At 42.4% G+C, this 24,866-nt stretch overlaps 1 protein-coding gene across 3 annotated transcripts in view; it reads right to left on the bottom strand.

Moving 5' to 3' along the window:
• GRB10 (growth factor receptor bound protein 10) overlaps window positions 1-24,866 on the bottom strand; it is a 217,501-nt gene that overhangs the window by 42,536 nt on the left and 150,099 nt on the right. For all 3 annotated transcript variants that reach the window (XM_089654934.1, XM_089654933.1, XM_089654935.1), the window contains 2 exons: window positions 15,657-15,813; window positions 2,073-2,188 (listed from right to left, as the gene is read on the bottom strand). In XM_089654934.1, coding sequence (XP_089511060.1) covers window positions 2,073-2,188; window positions 15,657-15,813 — 273 coding nt within the window. The remainder of the gene's footprint in view (window positions 1-2,072; window positions 2,189-15,656; window positions 15,814-24,866) is intronic.

The following is a 24,866-nucleotide window of genomic DNA, read 5'->3' on the forward strand; positions in this document are numbered from 1 at the left end:
CTTGTGGGGGGTGATGAAGATTTCTTTTTTTTTTTTTACAATGATTGCTTTTACACCCATATAGGATGTAAAAGCAATCATTTCTCTGTCTGCATTCTTGCACTCATTGAGAAGTACTGAGTGAGCTGTGATTGGTCACAGCTTGTCACATGGTACAAGGCTTTTGTGAATAGCCTTGTAAAATGTGACCTCTGATCAGATTTCACACGTAGTAAGCAATGATGTCACAAGTGGCATCTTGCTTACTACTTTGCATGTGATCACTGATTGGCCAATCAGTGATCACATGATCGGGACCTCGTACAGAGGTCCCGTCCGACGATCGGTGTTTCACTGTGTCCGGAGGACACAGCGGGCACCGGATCGCGGTGCTGCGCGCTCCCAGGGAGCGCGCACAAGCAGGGTGCGGGGAGGCCGTTCACAAACTGCCACCCAACCCTGTACTGCCACCGTCCGTCCGGCCGTTTATATGCAACGGCCGGTCGGGAAGTGGTTAAATACTGACAACCCTTTGAAGTAAACTATTCAAGCGGTAAAAATGACGCACTACCTTCCACAGCTACTGGAATTAGCAACCAGTGTAGATAACATTTTTAAAAATTAGATGCGTTTCTCAATGAACAAGATATACAGGGATATGGACATACAAGAACTGCATGGACATGTGCCTTTATCCAACGTTAAAACTCTAGGTATGTGCCAAGGGAAGGGAACTTGTTTTTTCTTTTCATAGTTCCAAACATGTTACAAGCCTGAAAATAATTTGCGGTAAGGGGCAAGCAGATCAGGATGAGTGAAAAAAACAAAAATATGAACAGACTATTGATCCCAAGTACAGTCTCAAAATCGTAAAACTCAGGTTTTCAAAGTTATACTATGAGGATTATCCTCTGCATGGAGCAGCATGCACACCATAGGGGGGCTACCCTTTGTAGGAGTGAAAACTTCCACAATTTCCTGTTAGATGCAGGGGGTTTCAGTCCATACTTGTCAATCCAAGAGTGCATGTACTCCCAAATACAGAGTTGTCCTTCCAATAGATTTAATGGTTTTCCAAGAAAAAAAAATGGCGCAAAAAAAAAAAAAAAGAAATTATACTTTATAGCCCCTTGAGCCAATGGTGCAGCTCTTCATTGCACCAGTATAAGAACATTTGCATGTGTGTGCTGGTGTGCCAATGGAAACATTACAATTCTCTTGGTGTGTTCATTACAGTGAAAATGTTATCCGTTGACACTTGGATCCACCAGACTCTGCATCTGGGGTGAACTCTGCAAATAATGGGCTCTAGCCACTGAAATACCTAAAGTGGAAAAGTGCTTATATTGCAGTCAAGTGTTTTTTCTAGTGCAGGTAGATAAAGCAGACATCTAAATAATGGTTCAACAAGTTATCACTCATTTAAATGATTTTTTTTTTTTTTTTTTAACATGGTTGTTTAATTTTTCATACAGCCTTTATCAGTTTGTGACACTACTTTCCATCCAACTTATACTACCATTCATGTGTACTAGTTCTTTGGAATGATGGCCACTGACAGGCAGTTCCAAGTTGCTTTATGAAAATTCTGCAATAGGCAATAATGATCTGCCCATCTTCAAAGAAACGGAGGCCTGCTGCTATACCTGCCCAGCAACAGTGTAGCAATTTGATGCGTTCTGAACCATAACCCTTTAGGAAGATTCTCCAAGTTGCAACTCTGACCATTGGTTGGGGCACTATGCATACTATTAGAAATACCTAAAATGTTTACAAACCGGCTAAGCATCTACAGAATTGATTGTACTTTAGCTAATCACACCCAGAAAGCTGGTACACATGGGCCTAATATCGTCTGGTTCAACAGGCAGCGCAGCGCCCCCCCCCCCCCCCCCCCCCGTCAGAACACAATAGCTCAGCGGGGAAGATCAACACACTAATCTTGCATAGCTAGTACAGAAACAAAAACAGTGAACATATACACACACATATACATACATATATATATATATATATATATATATATATATATATATATATATATATATATATATATATATAGAATACTTATAGCAGTATTTATACCCACTTACCACAGGATTCTTGAAAAATTCATATTTTGCATAATTCTTCCTGAACAGAAATTTGCTTTCACTTGACATCATAGACTGGATTTGTACTACAAGTTCGTGGTCTTCAAGGCATCTCTCTAGGGTAAAAAGATGGATAAATTATGAAGATTGCCTTTGATTAGTACTTGTTAAAATTTTACAAAACTAAATTCCTATTCGTTGCATATAAAAACTTTAGCAGGGAACATTTTTCCAAGGAAAAAAAAAAAAAAAAAAAAAAGTTCTTTGTGGGTCTTTCTGCCTTTAGTTTTGCCTTCAGCAAGTGAAATGCATGCTCAGTTGGTTGAGATCAGCTGATTGACTCAGCCATTGCAGAATATTCCACTTTTCCTTCAAAACCCCCTGTGTTGCATTTGAAAGTGTTTTGGATCATTGCCCATCTGTACTGTGAAGCGCCGTCCAATCAACTCTGCTGCATTTGGCTAATAGTATATTTCTAAACACTGAAGACAGAAGCAGCCGGATGAATTCTGCAGTCACATCAATAAAACACCAATGACCCAGTGCCACTGGAAGTCATGCATTCCCATGCCATCACACAGCTTCCACCATGTTTACAGATGACACTGCTTTGGATCATTAGCCGTTCCAAGCCTTCTCCACACTTTTTCCTTCCCGTCATTCTGGTACAGATTAATCTTAGTTTCATCTATCCAAAGAATGCTGTTCCAGAACTGGTCTGGCTCTTTTTTTTTTTTTTTAGATTTTTTTTAGCAAAGTTTAATCTGGCTTTTCTATGCTTCAGGCTTATGAATGGTTTGCACCTTGCGGTGACCCCTCTGTATTTGCTCTCATGAAGTCTTCTCTTGATTGTAGACTTTGACAAATAATACACCCCACCTCCTGGAGAGAGTCCTTCACTTATCTGGACGTTGTGAATGGGTTTTTGTTTACCATAGGAGGATCCTGTGATCATCCACCATTGCAGTCTTCTGTGGACGTCTATACCTTTTTATGTTGCCAAGCTCCCCAGTGCGTTCTTTCCTCAGAATGTACCACCAACTCCAGACCTTGTACCGGCTTAACTGAAATAACGGAGTAACCCACACCTGGCCATGAAACAGCTTTTAATTCAATTGTCCAATTACTTTTGGTCCCTTGTAAAAAAAAAGGGGGGTGGCTACTCTTAAAGAGCTGTAATTCCTAAACCCTTCCTCCAATTTAGATGAACATACCCTCAAATTAAATCTGAGACTGTGCACTTCCAGCCCATATTCATTCTATAAATATAGCTTGAATATGTTTTAGTAAATACCTGAAAAAAACTAAATTGTGCACGTGTCCAAATATATATGGACCTAACTTTAGTGGATAGAGCTTTCTGTAAAGATCTAGATCCTCCTAATGCAATCCCAAAAAATTATTGAGATATTACCCAAACTGAGATCAAGTTTACAACCCAGTTTAATATGCAAGTTGACATTCAGCACTACAAATCTAATTGTTAGAGAATGATATCGAGAACACGGGGCTAAGCAATTTCTCCAGAGTCACTTTAAAAAAATGAGCTCATAGCTTCAACAAGAAACAAGTTCCATGAATTGGATTCTCTGTGCCTGTATAGGAGGGGCTGGTCAGGCACACGCGCTAGCATTTCTTCTCAGCCTTCTCTTCCCACTGATCTCCACACACGGCTATGACTGGGGGAAGGCAAGTGTCAGGAAGGGCATGCCAGTAAACGAGATGGCTCCTCTGGACGGTCTTCTGTGCACCCTCACAGGCTAATGTTCCTTCTCGTGCATGCAGGAATTGTGCACATTTATTTATTTCAGGTACTTTTACAGCACCGTCAATTTATGCAGCGCTTTATGCCTGGAGTTTGCATGTTCTCTCTGTGCCTGCGTGGGTTTCCTCTGGGTACTCTGGTTTCTTCCCACACTCCAAAGACATGCTGGCAGGTTAATTGTCTCCTGTCTAAATTGGTCCTAGTTGGTGTATGTATGAATGCGAGTTAGGGACCTTAGATTGTACACCCCTCGAGGGTTAGGGACTGATGTAAATGTAGAATATATATATATATATATATATATATATATATATATATATATATAAATAAAGCACTGCGTAAATTGACAGCACTATACAAGGACCTGTAATAAATAAATGTGTGCTTTTACCAAGAATGTGCTGGATTTTGTTCCCCGCTAAGCAGGAAAGCAAAATCCAGCACATCACCAGACTGTGTTCTGCGTCTCTCCTCAGCAGGTGCCAGCAGTAATCCATTAGTTACAGCAGAATCGGATCAGCACATGCTGGCCAAATCACTGCAGAAGCGGCGCATGCACCCAACCAGGAAGTGCAGCGTCACATACATACACACACAGTGGCTGCCCTGAAGCAGTAAAGCCAACTGGTTAAATTAATATTTTTCCTCATTAATCTACACTGTGCCCCAAAATGCAAACATTTTTAAAAAATGTTTATTTTCAAATATATGAAAAAGGGAAAACTGAAAATCACATTGAAATTTAGCTCAGGTGCCTCCCAATTTTCTTGACCATTGTTTCTACACCTTGACTGGAGTCAACCTGTGGTAAATTAAATTTTACCTGATTTGGAAGGCACACACACCTGTCTATAAAAAGGCCTCACAGCTGACAATGCATACCATAGCAGAGCAAAAGCCATGAGGTCAAAAAGGAACTGCCTGCAGAGCTCAGAGGCAGGATTTCAAGGCACAGATCTGGGGAAGACTACAAAAACATTTCTGCTGCACTAAAGGTTCCCAAGAGCACAGTGGCCTCCGTAATTCTCAAATGGAAGAAGTTTGGCACAACCAACACTCTAAGAGCTGGTTGCCCAGCCAAGCTGAGCAATTGGTGGAGAAGGGCCTCAGTAAGAGGTAACCAAGAACCTGATGGTCACTGCCTGAGCTCCAGAGAGCTTGTGTGGAGATGGCACAAAGTTCCAAATGACAAATCAGTGAAGAACTCCACAGATCTGGGCTGTATGGCAGCATGGCTAGACAGAGGGCTCTCATCAGTGCAAAACAAAATGAAAGCCTGCTTGGAATGTACAAAAAGCACCTAAAAGGACTCAGACTGGGGAAAAGGATTCTCTGGTCTGATGAAACAGATTGAAAAAAGCCTTGCCTCAATTCTAAACATTAGGTCTGGTGGAAACCAGGCAAGGCTCTTCACCTGTCCAATACCATCCCAACAGTTAAGCATGGTGATGACACCATCATGATGTAAGGGTGTTTTTCAGCAGCAAGGACTGAGACTGCTCCATTTAGCTTTCTCTCAACCCTGACCAAAGTACAGATATAAACTCAATGAAAACCTGTTCCACAGCTCTCAGACTAAGCCAAAAGGTTCACCACCAACTTGACTACAATCCTAGGCACACAGTCAAAACAGAAGTGGCTTAAGGACAACTGGGAGATTTAAATGTTTAAAAAATGATAAATTCAAGCAGACCAATAATCTATTAGGAAAAAAATCAGTGTTACAATACACCTACCATTCGATTTTTAGACTGATCATTTGTGAGTGGGCAAACATTCAAAAATCAGCAGGGGATCAAATACTTCTTTCCTACACACACGATTTTGCACTTCCGGGTAGGGGGTGTGCGCGTGCCCTACCCGTGGCGGTCAATAACCAGGTCACAGCCGGTGATTACTCGCCGGCACCTGGTGATTGCTGAGCATCTCCATCGGGGAGGAGAACTCTTTGTAAACAAAACAGTTCTCCCTTTCAGCTCGTGCACACTGTTTTGCAGTGTAAAACAGCACACAGTTAACCCTTTGATCGCCCCTCATGTTAACCCCTTCCTGCTCAGTGCCATTAGTACAGTGTTTTTTTTTTTAGTACTGATCACTGTATTGGTGTCACCAAGTCAGTTTCCCCCCCCCCCCCAGTGTCAGAATGCGCACCGCAGTCCCGCTATAAGTCACTGATCACCAGCATTACTAGTAAAAATAAAAATCCCAGTATATATGCACAACATTTGCTAAAAAAAAAATCCCAATACGTGTAAATTGGTTTGTGTGAAAGTTTACAAAACACATGAAGCAGAATACATTTTGGCCTAAATTTATGAAGAAATTTGTTCAAAATGTTTAACTTTTTGCTATTAAACATGTAGAGTAAAAAAAAAAAAAAAAAAAAAAAAGATATTTCTCAAAATTGTCGTTTATAGCGCAAAAAAAAAAAACCCCACAAAAAGAAACGCACAGGTGATCAAATACCACCAAAAGAAAGCTCATTATGTGGGAAACCAAAAAAAATGTGGGTGCAGTGCTGCATGACCGCGCAATTGTCAGTTAAGGTAATACAGCGCCATAACGCACAAAATGGCCTGGTCAGGAAGGGTGGTAAATCCTCAGGAGGGCAAGTGGTTAATTGTGCTATGAGCTGAAATTTACTGTTTGGTCTTCCCCTGTAGCCTCAAATTACTGTAGTGAGAACCATTAGGCTCCCACGTAGAAATAAAGAACAAAGTGAGTGGTTTGCAGGTATATAGTATATATCCTGTCCTTTTTGGAATATCGGTGCCACGCTTGCTTTTCGCCATCCGCTGGTACTATTCAAGTCAGTAAACAGTCTATTAACAATGGAATAGATATTAGAAAAATAGTATTTACACCATTTTAGCTAAATGTAGTTTAGCCTTCTATTGGCTAGACACCTGAGGCTGTAAAACACTTCTAAAAATTTCTGTATTTGGCTCCATCCATCTTCCCATCAACTCTGACAAGCTTCCCCGTCCCTGCTAAAGAAAAGCATCCCCACATGATGCTGCCACCATGTTGCATGGTGGAATGGTGTGTTAAGGGTGATGTGTAGTGTTTGTTTTCTGCCACACAGAGTTTTACTTTTAGGCCAAAAGGTTTAATTTTGGCCTCATCTGACCAGCGCACCTTCTTCCACGTTTGCCGAGTCTCCCCCACCCACCCCACATGGCTTCTCGCAAACAGGACCTATGGCTTTCAACAATGGCTCTCTTCTTGCTACTCTTCCATAAAAGGCTACAATTGTCCAGTGCATGACTAATAGTTGTCCTGTGGACAGATTCTCCCACCTGAGCTGTGGATCTCCAGCTCCTCCAGAGTTCCCATGGGCCTCTTGGCTGCTTCTTTGACTAAGGCTCTCCTTAACCGGCCTGCCAATTTAGGTGGATGGCAAGGTCTTGGTAGGTTTGCAGTTGTGCCATACGCTTTCCATTTTCAGATGGTGGATTGAACAGCTCTGAGATTTTCAAAGCTTGGGATTTTGTTATTTTTTTTTTTAAATAACCCAACCCCGCTTTAAACTTCTCCATAACTTTATCTGACTTTTCTGGTGTGTTCCTTGACCTTCATGATGCTGTCTGTTCACTAACAAACTTGAGGGCTTTACAGAACAGCTGTATTTATACGGAGATTAAATTACACACACGTGAACTATTTTCAAATTGAGTGAAGGCAAATTGTTCCACTAGATTTTAGTTCGAGGTATCAGAGTAAAGGGGGCTGAATACAAATGCACGCCACACTTTTCAGATATTTGAGAGAAAAAAAAAAAAAAAAAAAAATTTAACCATTTATCATTTTCCTTCCACTTTACAATTATGTGCCACATTGTGTCGTCATGTTACAACCAAAAACGTAAATATTTTGTGAAAGGCCAATATGGAAAATTACAAGGGGTATGAATACTTTTTCAAGGCACTGTTCAGACCACAATTTAGTAGGACACCAATAAAATCAATCATTTAGTTTCTAATACCCTCCCCTTGCCCCTCACCACACTTTTTTCAGCCCAGGGCATTTTGAAAACATTGTTTTCCATTTTTAAAAAGTAATAAAATTCAAATGCGTAGCTAGAATTAACCATATTTTAGTTTAGATTTAAAAAAATTGCTACTCTCCCACAGCAACTGGACAATTAATATGGAGTTTAATGCAATGCTAATTAAACCCACCACATATTACACATATATTTGAAATGTTTAATTCACATGGTTTGGAATAGGCTTGACAAAAAGGGTTCCACCCCAAAACATGTTGCACCTCTAAGCTATGGGACAATTCTCAATGGTGAGAGACAGGCCACCTCCCTGCTCCCAGACACTGCACTGTGCTAGCATGTATGTGGAATTTGCCTTAAAGTGGTTGTAAAGGTGCAAGGTTTTTTACCTTTATGCATGAAGGTTAAAAACCTCTGTGCAGCAGCACCCCCAGCCCCCCTCCCAATCCAGCGATGTGCACTGGAGTCTCGGCTATCCTGGGACTCCCTCTACACACTGGCTGAAACCGCAGCGGCTCCCACTGCTGTCAATTGCAGCCAGTGAGCCACTGAAGAAAAGGCAGGGCCGAGCTGCGGCTGCGTGTGTGAATGCACACAGAGCAGGTGCCCCCATAGCAAGCTGCTTGCTGTGGGGTCACATGACAGAAGGGAGGGGCTAGGAGGGCCTGCAGGGGACCCGAGAAGAGGATCTAGGCTGCTCTGTGCAAAGCCACTGCACACAGCAGCAGATATGTATAGACATGTTTTTAGACAAAAAAAAATGTAAGCCTTTAGTATCGCTTTAAACAGAAGCCTCCAGTGGTGTGCTGTCACCGCTGACAGGTCTTGCATCTTTATCCGGACCAGGGGTGGACTGACAACTCATGGGGCCCCCAGGCAATAGGGGATCATGGGGCCCCTGTGTCCTTGCCCAAACTCAAAAAAGCCTATGAAAAAAAAAAAAAAAAAAAAAAGTACCAGGGGCATCTCATGGGGCCCCTACTGACCCCGGGGCCTCAGGCAGTGCCCGAGTTTCCAAGTGGTCAGTCCACCCCTGATCCGGACCCTTGTCCGGGTTCGTGGGCTTCGGCGGCTTGAATGGCCGAGCCACGACGTCACTCACATGCGCAGGAGTTGCTTTTTACGGTACACAGCCCTGAAGGAACGGCACGTGCATGCAGTTCCTTCAGAGCATATGCGCCAGCACTGCTACACAAGTAAATATATTATATATTTACGGTACCTGTAGGTGCGCCTTACAGGCTTACCTGTAGGTACATGTTACAAAAAAAAAAAAATCCAGACTTTACTACTTGCTTCCAAGTCTTTGTGCATGAACGCTAACAGGTCTATTTACAGTATAAGTACTTATTGGATTCCATTGGAAAAAGGTATAAAAATTGCATGTAATAAGATAATCTAGAGCAGCGGTTCTCAACCTGGGGGTCGCAACCCCTTTGGGGGTCGAACGACCATTTCCCAGGGGTCGCCTAAGACCATCGGAAAACACATATTTCCGATGGTCTTAGGAACCGAGACACCGCTGCTCCGTCTCGCGATCTGTGGGTGGGATGATATGCTGCCCCTGTAACCTGGCCACACCTCCGGGATCACTCAACAGCTCCGCCTCCTCGCCGCTGATTGGCCAAAAGAACTGTAGCTCAGGAGAGGCACACAGGCGGCCAATCACCGGCGAGGAGGTGGAGCTTGGAGGAGGAGCCGAGCGGCAGAGCGCGCAGATCGAAGAAGATCGAGGGAGCTGCAGGACCGAGTGAAGAGGAGAGCGGCCAGAGAAGGAAGACAGCTGACAGGTAAGTGAGAGAGCGAGCCCAGGCTGGAGCAGGGGTCAGCAAGGTAAGTATCATTGGTGTCAGTGGGAGGAATAGTGCCCCATCATTTGTGTCACTAATACCAACGATGGGGCGCTATTCCTCCCCCCACTGACACAAACGATGGGGCGCTATTCCTCCCCCCCCCCCCCCCGACACCAACGATGGGGCGCTATTCCTCCCCCCCCCCCCCGACACCAACGATGGGGCGCTATTCCTCCCCCCACTGACACCAACGATGGGGCGCTATTCCTCCCCCCACTGACACCAACGATGGGGCGCTATTCCTCCCCCCACTGACACCAACGATGGGGCGCTATTCCTCCCCCCACTGACACCAACGATGGGGCGCTATTCCTCCCCCCACTGACACCAACGATGGGGCGCTATTCCTCCCCCTACTGACACCAACGATGGGGCGCTATTCCTCCCCCCACTGACACCAACGATGGGGCGCTATTCCTCCCCCCACTGACACCAACGATGGGGCGCTATTCCTCCCCCTACTGACACCAACGATGGGGCGCTATTCCTCCCCCCACTGACACCAACGATGGGGCGCTATTCCTCCCCCCACTGACACCAACGATGGGGCGCTATTCCTCCCCCTGCAAAATTACAGTTCTGAAGTAGCAACGAAAATAATTTTATGGTTGGGGGTCACAACAACATGAACTGTATTAAGGGGTCGCGGCGTTAGAAAGGTTGAGAACCACTGATCTAGAGTAAAGCTTGGGTGACTTGTGTGGGAACATCTATAAATAGACCCTTAATGTATTCCTTACATTTGTTTTTAATCCAAGTAGCTGCAGTTATACATTAATTAAAAATGGGGTGGAGTTTTTTGACCCCTTGAAAGCATGCATTTCCCATGAGTTGCCATTATATCCCAAGTTAGTCAGTAGTTTGTGGTATTATTGAAAGCAATATCTTGAGCAAATCTGTGTCAATTAACTTTTGCATAGAATATATTAAATTACCTTTTTTGTTAAAAAAAAAAATTAACATTTTTACAAATATCTGTAAATGCATTCCAAAAACAGATTGTATTTTTAAAACAGTATATTTGAAATGTATTTTTAAAATATTTTTTATATTTTGTAATAAAAAGGCATTTCAACATGCAGTAAATATTTATTGAAATATATTGAATATGGCCAAAATTGTAGTATTTCAAATCTATGGCAATATATTTGGGAAGAATATTTTTAAAATATATTTCAAATATATTTTTCTTCCATATGGGTGCACTCTCCAGTTTTAGTAAATCTCTCCCATAGTATACTAAATTCAGCATGTGTTCAGCTTTAGGGAATTGCCCCAACAGCAGCTGTCCATGCAAATGAAACAGGCCATTGTAAGGCTTCAAAAAGGAAAAATCCAGAGAGCAGCAACATTAGGAGTGGCCAAATCAACAGCTTGGTACATTCTGAGGCAAGAACGCACTGGTGAGCTCAGCAACATAAAAAAAAGGCATGGATGTCCATGGAAGACAACAGTGGTGGATGATCGCAAGATCCTCCCTATGGAGATGAAAAACCCATTCACAACATCCAGACAAGTGAAGGACACTCTCCTAGTTGAGGCAGTGTGATGGCATGGGCATGCATGGCTTCCAGTGGCACTGGATCGTTGGTGGTTGATGTGACAGAAGACAAAAGCACCCGGATTGTAGTGTTTAGAGATACTGTCAGCCCAGATTCAGCCAAATGCAGCAAAGTTGATTGGACGGCACTTCACAGTACAGATGGACAATGATCCAAAACACTGCAAAGCAACCCAGGAGCTTTTTAAGGAAAAGTGGAATATTCTGCAATGGTTGGGTCAATCACCTGATCTCAACCCTATTGAGCATGCATTTCACTTGCTTAAGGCATAACTAAAGGTAGAAAGACCCAAAAACAAGTGAAGACAGCTGCAGTTAGAGCCTGGCAAAGCATCAGAAAGGAGGAAACCCAGTCTTTGGTAATGTCCATGGGTTCCAGACTTCAGGCAGTCATTGCTAGTAAAGGATTCTCAATATTAAAAATGAACTTTTATTTGTGATTATATTCATTTGTCAAATTACATTTGAGCCCCTGAAAATGGAGGGACTGTATTAAAAAATGGTTACAGTTCCTAAAATTTGTACTTTATATTTATGTTCAGTCAATGGAATTAAAGCTGAAAGTCTGCACTTCAAATTCATTTGGATTGTTTTGGCTCTGTATGCCACCAGAATAAAATTAAAAAAAGTATGAAAATTGTGCTCGTGTCCACATATATATGGACCTAACTGTATATACACACACATATACATACTATATAAAACTTTTAGACTACAAGACAGCAGTGCCAAGCTCCCAAGCTGTTTGGAGAGCACAGGTTATGGGGTAATCTACGCCTGCATGTTTTTCCTGATTTATATAATTTTCCTTAGCCTTCTAGGTCAACATTACTACTCTAGAAGAAGAAAAAAAAAAAAAAAAAAAGTCTACCCATTTAAAAAGCTGGCGGTCTTTTCTTTCATGTCACTATTGGAAATTATGGTCATAGTTGGGCAACATTGGCCAGAAGCGGCCACAGACATCCTTGGGCAAAGTCAACTATCCCTGCCCCTTTTATGGAACCAATGACAGCTCTGGGAGCGGTCGTTCGGCTAGGGATTGGTTGTGTGGGACAGGTCAAGCTTTCCCACTGGCAGATAGTGATTGACTATGGATTTACAATTATAGACTCAGATTTATTTTTTTTTTTAAATGAACCTGTCAAAAAACATACGTCTGTCTATTTCTAGGTGACTTTGTGAATGAGTAGGGGTACTATGTATGCTATACTCATTCACATAGGGCAAATGTGTCTGGCGGACCCCCCACTAAAGGGGGCTTCCAAATTCTGAAAAGCCCCTAACCGTAGACCCCCCCCCCCCCCCTCGAGGACATGTTCAACTATTAAACGTTTTTGGATAGAGTTAGGACTCATCTATAGCTACCTGCCATGTATTATCTTGGCAACTGTCCTCTTTCCATTTCTGACAGAGCAGTGCCTCTAGGAGATTTTGTCTCTTTCCAACCAGCAGAAACACCAATTTAATAATTAGGGCTTCGGTTCTTAGGGAACAAGTCCTTTTCACTACATGCATCCATTTTTCCCCTGGAGGGTGGGATTCTTGAGTCTATTGCTGTACCAAGCACTGGTCTTTCTGAAGGGCTGCAGGACCACTGCCTGTTTTGTTCTCACTTTTAAAACTTAAGTCTATCATTACATGTGTTGGCATCTGTTTGACTATTAGCTCGACCTTTGTTGAATGGAAAGTTGGAAAACTTGTCAGTGGCTGCAGACGTCAGTGACCTGCTGTCAGAATACAATTTCTCATAAGAGATTCCTTCATCCAACATGCTTGTGGATGGAAGAATAGTTTTTTGTTCAGTTTGCCAACTTATGTTAAAGTTATGACTTATGGCCAGATAACACTATGCCTGGAACTTGACTTTAGTCTAGTGCCTTTTACCACTGATGTAAATGATTGGTTGGTCTCTAAACACTACAGTGCAATGCTGTCAGTAATATTTACAGCACTAGAAATGTCAGTTCACACTTTGCAAACAATTGTGTGTATTTTTCCATTTTACGATATTTGTGTGTAGCTACGGTTGTACTCTGCTGCAGGAACATCTTTAAACTGATGCCCTTTATACCCATTTCACCCCTCGAGTCGTGATTATTTTAATAAAAACCACTGCTAGAATAGGCAACCGGAAACTAAGCAATTTCTTATATATGCTGAGCTACATTTAAACTGTGCAGATCAGAAAGCCAGAGAAAAAAAATTGTTTCAGGTTTCCTTCCTTATAATGTACCATAAACCATTTCCCCTACATTATTCTTGCTGAATTTGGCCGCAACAATCACTGTGTACACTAAGGCTTGGTGCCTAGCTCATGCCCTAGGCCAGGGGTGGGCAAATTTTCTGACTTGAGGGCCGCAATGGGTTCATATATTGGACCCGGGGGCCGGACCAAGAGTAGATGAATGATGTGTATGTGTCATCCATAGTAAGTATAGTAATATTCCCCCATATAGCAATTCATCCCCCCTATAGCAATTCATCCCCCCTATAGCAATTCATCCCCCCTATAGCAATTCATCCCCCAAGTAGTAAGCCAAGTCCCCCCTGTGTCAATTCACTTACCTTTATTCCACGCGTTCCTCTCGCCGTGTTCCTGCGCCGTTCCGGTCTTCAGGGCGGACTGTGAGGAGCCTAGCTCCCCTCACGTTCGTCACGCTGCCCCGCCTACACACATCCTGACAGCCATCCTGACAGTATCACGCTCCACGGGTCGGATTAAAAGGTCCGCCGGGCCGTATACGGCCCGCGGGCCGTAGTTGGACCACTGCCTAGGGCAGCAATGGGCAATCAGTGTCAAATGCAGCTAATGTGTAGTTTTTATATTTTGAAATTTGGCACTGCAGTGTGTGTCATTTAGAAACATACTTTGAGTAGAGAAAAAAAAAAAAAAAGGAAAAGGCAAGAGTGGGGGAAAAAAAAAAAAAATACCTATCAAAAAGCATGTTTGCTAGAGCTGTTGCTTTCTCCTGTCCAGTCAAACTAAATGCAACTCCAAAGTAAACACTTTCAAATAGTTAAAAGTTAAAGCTACTCTGTAGTTATGATATATTCTTTAGTAACAATTTTTTTTGAAAGGTTTTATATTTTCATTACAGCTAAAAATGCATCAGAAAGGCAGTTCAATTCCCATTGTGTTTCAGAAGCCATGTTTTGCTTTTTGATCGCTTTTACCACTAAAGAATGTTTAAAGAAAAAACAAGCCTTGGCGATGTCCCCAATCCCTCGCAAGATGTTTTAATAGCCTTTAAAGCTTGCTAATTAGATTTAAAATTAGTTTAATCCAAGTCTTAATTTGGCATTCGCATTTTCACAACAGGTGACAAAAAAGTAAAGATACAGAACAGTATGTAGGTATATCTAAGCCAATATATTCCTCTTTAATAGAACTCTGTATTGAAAGATATATTGTGTGTATCTACTTGATGGGAATGAGAAACTATACATCAAGGTAGTTGCTGCATATTGAATGGACACTACATGAACACAGTAGGGCTGAGTTCCACAAGGCAAACTGACTTATTTGCAGTGAAAGTTGCACTTTGCAAAGCAATTTTCACCATAGATTAGAAAATGAGGTAAAGCTCCACTGACTTCCATCATCCAGTCATGTGCAGGAGGAGAGAAAAAAAAAAAAAAAAAAAAGCATTCCCCCCTATTTTTTTTGCATGTTATTGGGTATTCTTGGTAAAATGAAAAGTGCAACACGTTCACTAAGCTTTGGGGGAGATTCCCTTACAAAGTTAACCTGTTTGCCTTTAGTAAATCAACCCCCTTACAAAGTGAACAACCTGCTTGTAAGGGGATTGATTTACTAAAGGCAAACAGGTCGTTCACTTTGTAAGGGGGTTGATTTACTAAAGGCAAACAGGTCGTTCACTTTGTAAGGGGGTTGATTTACTAAAGGCAAACAGGTCGTTCACTTTGTAAGGGGGTTGATTTACTAAAGGCAAACAGGTCGTTCACTTTGTAAGGGGGTTGATTTACTAAAGGCAAACAGGTCGTTCACTTTGTAAGGGGGTTGATTTACTAAAGGCAAACAGGTCGTTCACTTTGTAAGGGGGTTGATTTACTAAAGGCAAAGTGAACGACCTGTGTCTTTAGCAAATCTACCCCCCTGACTCATTTTAAAATGTTGAAAGCCTTTAGAAATGCAGGCTGTGCCAATTCATTACTATAAACTTGATCATATAATTGCCATGGAAAATATTCTTTGGGTAAAGTGTAATTGTTACTTTTTTATACTCTTGTAAGCATGCTATATATGTGAAAAATAACACAAAATATGGAACCTGCATAAGAGTAGGCCTAGCATGTATGCTTTGTAGAAGTCCAGTAAAACGAAAAAAACCAACAACAATTCCATACATCTTTATCACCTTCCTTTACCATTCCCTACCTAATCCTAGGTGAGGGTGGTGCTCCACCAGCGTCCAGCTGTTATCATCCACACAATGACTTTTGTAAATCAGCAGCTGGCAGAAGTCCCTGGCTGTCATGTCTGCTAGAATCTCCACCATTTTGCTTGTCCCATCTTCACTATAGACTTTAACAACCTGTAACATAAAGGACACACTTAATAGCTGGATGTTCTATCACAATGCATTAACAATAACCTCGCCTTGTCTTTTGCCTCACTGAGGTCATTGTGCTAAGAACATATCATGCTACCACTATGGGTGAAACTTTAGAATCCTGTGAACTAATTAAGCTGTACTATCACTTTGCGCTGCAGTAATAAGTGAATCTTTTGTTACTTTTTCAACTTTCAAAAAAGGCGAAGTTTAAAAACCGGTTATAACTTTAAGCTTTAAAAAAAAAAAAAAAAAAAGACTGAAAAAGAAAAAAAAAAAAAAAAAATGTAGGTACATAGCGGACGCTATAAATCAACATTTGTATAATACTAGTGTTTTTTGTAAGAAAGGTTTAAGAGAACATCCATTGTATTACTATATCATAGAAACTGCAACCTGTAAATTATGCTTCAGTGAATGTTTTTTGCAACATTGCTACAATATTCTTTCCGTACAAAATTTTAGACTTGCAATTAGGTATTCCCTTGCACAGCACGTATACTGGTCTGCTTATGCTGAAATGTAATTCTTTATCTGTGTTCTATAATTTTCCCCTTTGCAAGATCATGTTTATGACATGAATGACAACTGGCACCCAGGAAAGTCTTGCACCTTTGCAGAATTCTACATCTAGATTAAAAATGATCATACATTCACATATGTATATAAGAAGGTTGCCTAAGCTATGTGAAACACATACATTAAATGTTACATTTTTATATATTTTTAAAGGATTTAAACTTTTGCACAAGGATGATCTCAAAATGGATTTAAACAGATAAGTCTACTACATATACAAATATCTTGGTGAATATACAAGTGCATATATATCAAACTAATGCACTCAATGTAGCGAGTGAAACAAACTAATAAAGATATCATCATTTTAATATGAAAAATCTTACCTCTACCGCATGTAAAAGGCAGCAATCAGGAGAACAAGATGGCATTTTAAGTCTAGATTGCCTCTTGAAATATTTATATTTCCTTTTTTTGCCTTCCAGGCCCCTTTTGCAGACTAAAAGCTGCACACTCAGGGTAGAATACACAGTGTCAACGGATTACTGTACCTGTCACGTAGCCAGTCTTACATGGCACTGTTCCTGGGGAAAGGCAGGCAACTCTTCCAGACCTCCTCTCAAAGGGTTACATAGTCAATCTTTTAGGTTGTGAATCAAACCACATTTTGCAGACCAATCGTAGTTCTCCTCTGACTGATGTAATCATTTCCCACACACTCTTGCAGACTTCCCAGATTTTTTTTTTTTTTGTAAGCCTTTATAAATAAATAAATAAAAAAAAATCCCAACCCAGAAAAAAAAAAAAAAAATATTTTATGACCACCCACATGTTAATATCCAAACCCCAAGATAATAAAAAGTTCAAAAGGAGAATTAAAAGAAAAAAAAAAAAAAAAAAAAAAAGGAGGGGGGACGAATCTCTGCCAAAAGCATGCGTGTACTCTGAATCCTGATTGCTGTGCCAAACTGCACACACAATAGCCTTGCTTGGAAGCAGCTGATGTCATCCACATGCAACTTAAGCATCTAAACTTCTGGCGTGCTTGTGAATGCTTTATTTTCCTTTGCAGATGGGGTCAGAAGACATTAAAAGGTTGCCTGCTGTGCTACAGATTTAGATTTACACTAATCTTAAAAAAAAACAAAAAAAAAAACCTGCAGTTTAAGCTCCAGTGAACAATTGCAGGTAGATTGATTTGCATTAACCTCTCAAGCCACACTCCTATAAAAAAAGTTTACTACACAGAAGCATGCAAGGAAGGCTTTCCCCTCAAATAGATTGAGATATTTCACAGAACCATTTTAGAAAGCTGTACAAAAAGCAAACATTAACAAGATGCAACTTTCAACTAATAATTCAATTTAAAGTAGGTAATTATTGTACAGTATTTATAAAGCGCCAATAGTTCGCTCAGCGCTGTACATTACAGAGGGGGACAGAACATGTGACAGAACAATACCAATACAATGCAAAACATGAGGGGATCGAGGGCCCTGCTCTTTGGAACTTGCAATCTAGGAGGGAGGGGATGGTGGCACAGGAGGAGATGGCTGTGGGGGATGGAGTGGTAGGAAGAGTGGAGGAGGTCGGCAAGTTAGCAGGGGGTGGGGTAGGCTTCCCTGAAGAGATGGGTTTTCAGGGTACGCCTAAAGGAGAGGAGAGTAGGTGATAATCTGATGGGTTGGGGCAGGGAGTTCCAGAGGATGGGTGACACCCTGGAGAAGTCCTGGAGGCGGGCATGGGAGGAGGAGACCAGGGTAATTGAGCAGAAGTTAACATGCGATTGGCTGTGATGGGTTACAGCACTTTACATACGTGTGCCTGCATGACGTAAGCCCACATCTATGCATGTGTCAATAGCCAAGATGTATACTTCAAGGTTTTATTAATGTTTCTAGTGTAGCAAAACAAATCTAAGTACAGCTTGATCACTGCAAATTTCAATACTCCAAGTTGCATTGAAGCAGAACCATGATTTATAGCACGGCAGTTTGCTTTTTTCATGCCAGGAAGCCCATTATACAGAATAAAAAGATGTCTGGACTGAAAAAAAAAAACTTTTGGAAAAAAGTGAGGATATCTGATTGCTCTGAACAATGGAAGAATGACAGCTGTAATCTATTGTGTTGTGCTTTATTTTCTTTTGTTCTTACAATCATCTTGTACATTGGTCTGAACACATTCACCTTTAATAGACAACATTCAGGGTGTCAGACAATGCAACACCCTTTCTTCATTGCTTTGGAGGTTCAGCATTGACGGTTACCTTGCAGAGTTCCTTTTCTACTATCAAATACAAAATTATGGGCAAGATCAGCTTGATATACAATCCCTTCCTGAAGTTCATTAACCTCCCTGGCGGTATGATCATTTCAGATTTTTGGTGCTGAAAGCGGTAACATTATTTTGAATGGAAATTTGGCGTTTTATATAGTAGGCCTGTAATTCTTAGGAATAACTCACTTAAATCTGTCCAAACCAGAGTCTAGTAAACATCCCGGGTAGGACAAAACTTGAAACACAAAATCATAATTTAATAATCATAATATAATAAATTTAATTCAATAATATAATCAAACGAAAAACACTGAAATTTGAAATATAGCGCCAAGTTTGCACATCGCTGAGTAAAGTTGCAAAATCGTTTTCAGTGTCTGATGAGGAATTTCCCCCACGAATCATTATCACTCAATTCTGCAAGTGGTTCTGATTTACTATCGCTGTTCTCTAGCCGGTCTAAAACCGATTTTGACCTAAAGGGACACTTTTTGGACGCCATGGACTTTTCTCAGTTTCCAGGCAGAAACAGTAAAAATGCAGGCAGGGCGCCGGACAAAGCACTCGGGACAAAATGTATGTGAAATGGTTTGATACAGCAATGTTATACTATGTGATTTTAGTGAATGTCACTTTTTGTCATTTTCAAATTTCCCGCCGTTCCGTCCCCCGTACGTCCCGACGCTCGCAGAGGACGGAACCCAGAAGACAGATTCCAGCATCCGCCGGATTACATTGCCGGGGACACTGCAGGAGGGACATCGCGGGAGCGCAGGACAAGGTAAGTGATCGAGGGATCGCGGAGCAGCGCCGCATGGTAAGCCCGAGTGTAGCTCGGGGTTACCGCTTGTGGTACTGAAACTTTACCCCGAGCTACACTCGGGAATACCGCCAGGGGGGTTAAGGGACATCTGATCAGATATTCAGAGACAATTGGGTTATGTGACTCTTAAAGGGGGAATAGCTTTGATTGGATAATGAGAGAGGTGAGGGACCGGTACCCCTTAATGAAAGCCAAGAAAAGATTTTCTACACCAAGTCAGTATGGGATACAGGATCTGATGGGATGTCCAAGATCAGTCCAACAAAAAGGGGTGGGCAACTGCCAACAGGCAAAAAGCAAAAAAACACACAGGCTTGTTGCAGTTCACAGCTTGCATCTAAAGCCAACATTAGCTGAGGCCTATCATCCACTTTTTTGGATTCTTTAACCGCATCAGAGAGGAGGATGCCGTCAGTGCGCTCAATCTTGGATAACCTTTGAATACCTTCATACAACCATGATGCCCCACTGAGTGACATGGGAAATTATTTTGGTCTGTGTTCAAATTATATATTTCCTCTCCAAGTGCTGCATGCAGGGGTAGTCTGAACTTAGGATTCAAATGTATGCTGTACAGGTGTACCTCAGTTTACGAACGCGTCGGTTAACGTAATTTTCGGTTTACGAATTAAAATCCATTGAAAATAATGCCTCAGTTTACAAAATTTTTTTTTTTCCGCAATACGAAGTGTATGTCGGTGCTGATTTTTAAATGCAATTGCCGGCTTTTCTTTCTTCACTATAACTCACAGAATTAGCTGTCACTTTCCCTGGAGCCTAAGGATACTTTGTCTTTTATCTTGGGGAAATAAACTAAAAAGGAAAAGCTTTTTAGCTGGGGGGAAGTGACAGCTGATTCTCAGCTATAGTGAAGGAGAGAAAAAAGCCGGTAATTACATTTAAAAACCAGCACTGACCTATAGTAAACAGCAATTTTTTTTTTAAACTTTTTCGAAACGGATTAATTGGTTTTCAATGCATTCCTACGGGAAACCGCATTTCGTTTAAGAATTTTTCGCAATACAAAATGTCCTGGAGAACGCATTAAATTCGTAAACTGAGGTACGCCTGTATTTGTGATTAGGTTCACGTGTAATAATTTTTGAGTTGAATATTTAGAGGAAGTAGTGCACTTTTGTAGTTTGATTCTTAGGCTGCTTGAACCAGTGTTATTTATTCCATGCAGTGTTTTAATAGGATATGGTTTCTTAAAGGACAGTATTTATTGCAGTTTTTTTAATTAGTATTTCAATTTATGGTTCTTGTATATATTTGCTGCTATTGGTTATCTATATTTAGTTTGTTAGTGATTTTTTCTCTTTTCATTGAGTATAACAGTTTAATTTCCCTCAGGGGTTAATAAATTCTGAATCTGAATTGAGGACCTTTTAGAATGCTTAAGCGTTCACCCAAGACTCCTCACATATCTAGGCAATGAAGGGAGATCTCCTAGGATGCCTGGGGGGGGCAGGAAGGAGAAGGAAGCACAATGTTCTGGTTAAGGTGAAAAGAGACCACCTTATAAATGAAAGGCCTCAAGGTAACCTCATCCCTACACAGGATAAGGAAGGATTTCTTACAGGATAAGGTTGTCAAATCAAGCACACATCCAGCAAAGAGGAAGATCACCTAGGCTGAAAGTAGAAAAAGGCCAATCTGATCAAACAGCAATTTTTGGAGGGCTGACAAAACTAGGCTGAAGTCCTGGCAGGGTTGCCAACTGGTAACCATTTACTACAGGATGTCCATTCACAGACTGCAACTGCCCGTTAAAGAAAACTGCACTTCGACTTACCAACTGCACATGTGTGACACTGGATTGGGCAAGCTCAGCCCGGCGGGGGGTTGCAGAAGTGCACAGACATGGTACCTCTTAGTCCTATTTATGAATATGTAACAGCCAGGACTCAGGACTGGATTGGAAAGCAGGAGAGCTGGGTGCTGACCCTGGAAGTCTGGGAGTGAAGAGGACTGTCACTCAAGACAGGAACTACATTGCTGCTGCAGAGGAGAGGAGACCAGGCAGTGGTGAGTGGTGACTAGTGTTGATATTTTAACTGTACCATGTCCACAGCCTCTGACCATCTCCCGCACCTTTTCCACAGCCTCTGACCATCTCCCGTACCTTGTCCACAGCCTCTGACCATCTCCCGTACCTTGTCCACAGCCTCTGACCATCTCCCGTACCTTGTCCACAGCCTCTGACCATCTCCCGTACCTTGTCCACAGCCTCTGACCATCTCCCGTACCTTGTCCACAGCCTCTGACCATCTCCCGTACCTTGTCCACAGCCTCTGACCATCTCCCGTACCTTGTCCACAGCCTCTGACCATCTCCCGTACCTTGTCCACAGCCTCTGACCATCTCCCGTACCTTGTCCACAGCCTCTGACCATCTCCTGTACCTTGTCCACAGCCTCTGACCATCTCCTGTACCTTGTCCACAGCCTCTGACCATCTCCTGTACCTTGTCCACAGCCTCTGACCATCTCCTGTACCTTGTCCACAGCCTCTGACCATCTCTTGCATCATGTCTGCAATTTGACCATACCTTGTCTTATCTGGTGGCATTCCCGTTCTTGACTCCTCAGACTGCAGACAAGTCAGATGGTGTGTGGATAATGGAGTGGAGAATATAAGCCGAAACCATAGCCGCCAATTGAGACCTGCCTGGTGCACCCGAGAAGGTCAGTGAGTCGCCAGCTCTGTCCCGGGGAGTCACTCATAATTGCCCCTCTGTGCATTCTTCTGACTCCCCGGGACCCAGTGTTGCCAATTTGCTGAAGTTAAATTTACGGGCAGGACACCCAAAATTTTACAAAAACGCACCAAAAATTTTGGTATGTGGGATGTGGCCAAATCTCAGCCCTAGCAACTTTCTTCCATTGGCTGCTTGCCCCTTGTTCTAATCAAAGCCTTTGTTCATGGAGTTACAAGAATGCATAGAGGGGCAATTATGAGTAACTCCGTGAACAAAGGCTTTGATCAGAACAAGAGGCAAGCAGCCAATGGAAGAAAGTGGCTAGGGCTGAGATTTGGCAACATCCCACAGGACTACTACCTGGGATAAATGGGATCACGTCCATTTAGCACCTGATGGTTTATATACATATGTATAAGCTTTTGGTATTTGAGCACAGGTACTATATATCCTACTTCCACTACCTAGGAAATTACCTCACAAAATGTTCTCCACATGCAATGTTACACCTTGCAAAGGTGAATTTCCATGTTTTTGGGACCCTTTGGCTTTACTGGTATGGCTATGAAAACAAACATGAAACTGGATAGTAATCCAGTTCACAGAACAGAAGATTCAGGTGCTCTGGAACAGCCCAAGAAGAGTCTGCCAGGAGCTTGATAAGGGTCTGAACACCGTATCCACTTATTTGACGCAGTATCACTGGAATGCCTTGAATGTCAATCCTGTAGAGTAGGTGAGGAAGCAGCAACAGAGGAGAAAAGCATAGAACATCCACTGCATGGCTAAAAGATCCCTGGACTGGGAGATAAAATGAGAATTCTCCTTAGTGCAGATGTCGTCAACTGGGGAAGTCCACTTGCTAATTTTCAACAGCTGGAATGTGCCTGGTAAGAGCAGAAAGTTCTGCTCAAGACAGAATCAGGTTTTTAAAGTGTATTTATCTTTCTCCTCCAATCACCACCACGTCTCCTCTAATCTTTTTGAGTCAATTAAAGTGATAAAAAAACCTGGAGATTTTAATAAAAACAAAAAACCACACAATGTCATTTGCCTTCTCTGTGCAGTGGTTCGGGTCTCTCCCCTTGACCAGTACTCCCCAATAGCAAGCGGCTTGCTATGGGGGAACTGGTGCGTGCCCGATACCAAGCCCTGCTCTATGTATCCTAAAGAGCCATGATTCAGCTCAGTGCCCCCCTACTCGCTCCTCATTAGCTCACTGGCTGTGATTGACAGCAGTGGGAGCCTATGGCTCCCGCGTCTGTCTCAGTTAATGAGGAGAGACCCAGGACATCAGAGGTTCTCATGCACATCGCTGGATCGATAGGGGGCTCAGGTGAGTATGGGGGGGAGGGAGCACACAGGATACCTTCACGCATAGAGCGCATGAAGGTAAAAAGAAAAACCTTCAGCCTTTGCAACCACTAAGTGGATTACAACCTAGGTAGGTCACTAATTTACATCTCATTCTTGCACCCATAAACAGGCAATACTTTGGAGCGCGATACAGTCTGTTCCCACCCACACCCTTTACTGCGGTTTCAAATTTTTATCCAGTTTTATTTTCTTCCTCTCCAAACATCTACCACAACTGATTTAAATAAGGAAATACTTCTACCATCAAGAGAATCAAAGCTATATACTGGATCCATACTCTCAAGTATCGACAGGTAAATTTAGGGTTGAAAACTCATGCCTTATCCTGTCTGGAATCAACATGAATTTAGCATGAAGTAGCATTGGCAAGTCTGGACTGTCCTGGTGTCCCCATCAAATGCATGCTTTTATACAGTGTGTACATACACAGTTTTGCTCCCACTGGCTGGTGTGGTATTCTTTTGCCTGACTTTTACTGCCAAAGGTTTCCCCCCCCCACTAATTTGTAATGTAATGGACACTATGTAAAGTAACTGTCTGCTGCACTTTGTGCACTATATGCTGCATAGTCAGTAGGGCGGGGGTTTATGGGTATCGCCACTTTGCCAGTGATGGCATCACCTTTAATGTGGCAGAAGGCTGAAAAGTGCTGAAAATGCGCATTACAGCACCAAGGACAAACGCAGAACCATCAAGCAGAGCAATCTTCACCCCAACAGTAGAAGTATAGTCCCTGGCAGGTAGGAAGAGGCAGCAGTGTGAGAGTGTGTGCTCAAGTAAACTGCTCCACACCAATGGCTAGGGTTTTAACATTACATTCAACTGACCACATATTACCATTACCACTAATATCACTGCCACAGACCACCAGTGAAAGAAGGGGTTACGAATCACACACCTGAGCGACAGACTGGATGTCGCTCCACTTCCATAAAAACTGAACCTCTCCAAAACAGTTTGTCTTCCCCCCAGCCCGGACACCACCCCCCATTGACTTCTCTATCACATCCAACAACGCCATCAAACCCGCCCCGCAGGCCAGAGTACTTGGTGTCATTCTGGACTCCAACCTATCCTTTCAGCCCCAAGTCCAATCTTTAACAAACTCGTGCAGACTCCACCTCCGCAACATCGCCAAAATCCGCACGTTCCTAACCCCAGAAACCACTAAACAGCTCATCCACTCCCTCATCATATCACGACTCGACTACTGCAACTCCCTCCTCACTGGCCGGCCTCACCGCTGGCTATCCCCGCTTCAGTTGATCCTGAATATGGCAGCCAGACTCATTCACCTTTCCAACCGCTCCATCTCCACCACCCCCCTCTGCCAATC

Source organism: Staurois parvus, unplaced genomic scaffold (assembly GCF_062004578.1).
Source record: "Staurois parvus isolate SC_StPar_1 unplaced genomic scaffold, SC_StPar_1.0 ptg000814l, whole genome shotgun sequence".
Lineage (NCBI taxonomy): Eukaryota > Metazoa > Chordata > Amphibia > Anura > Ranidae > Staurois > Staurois parvus.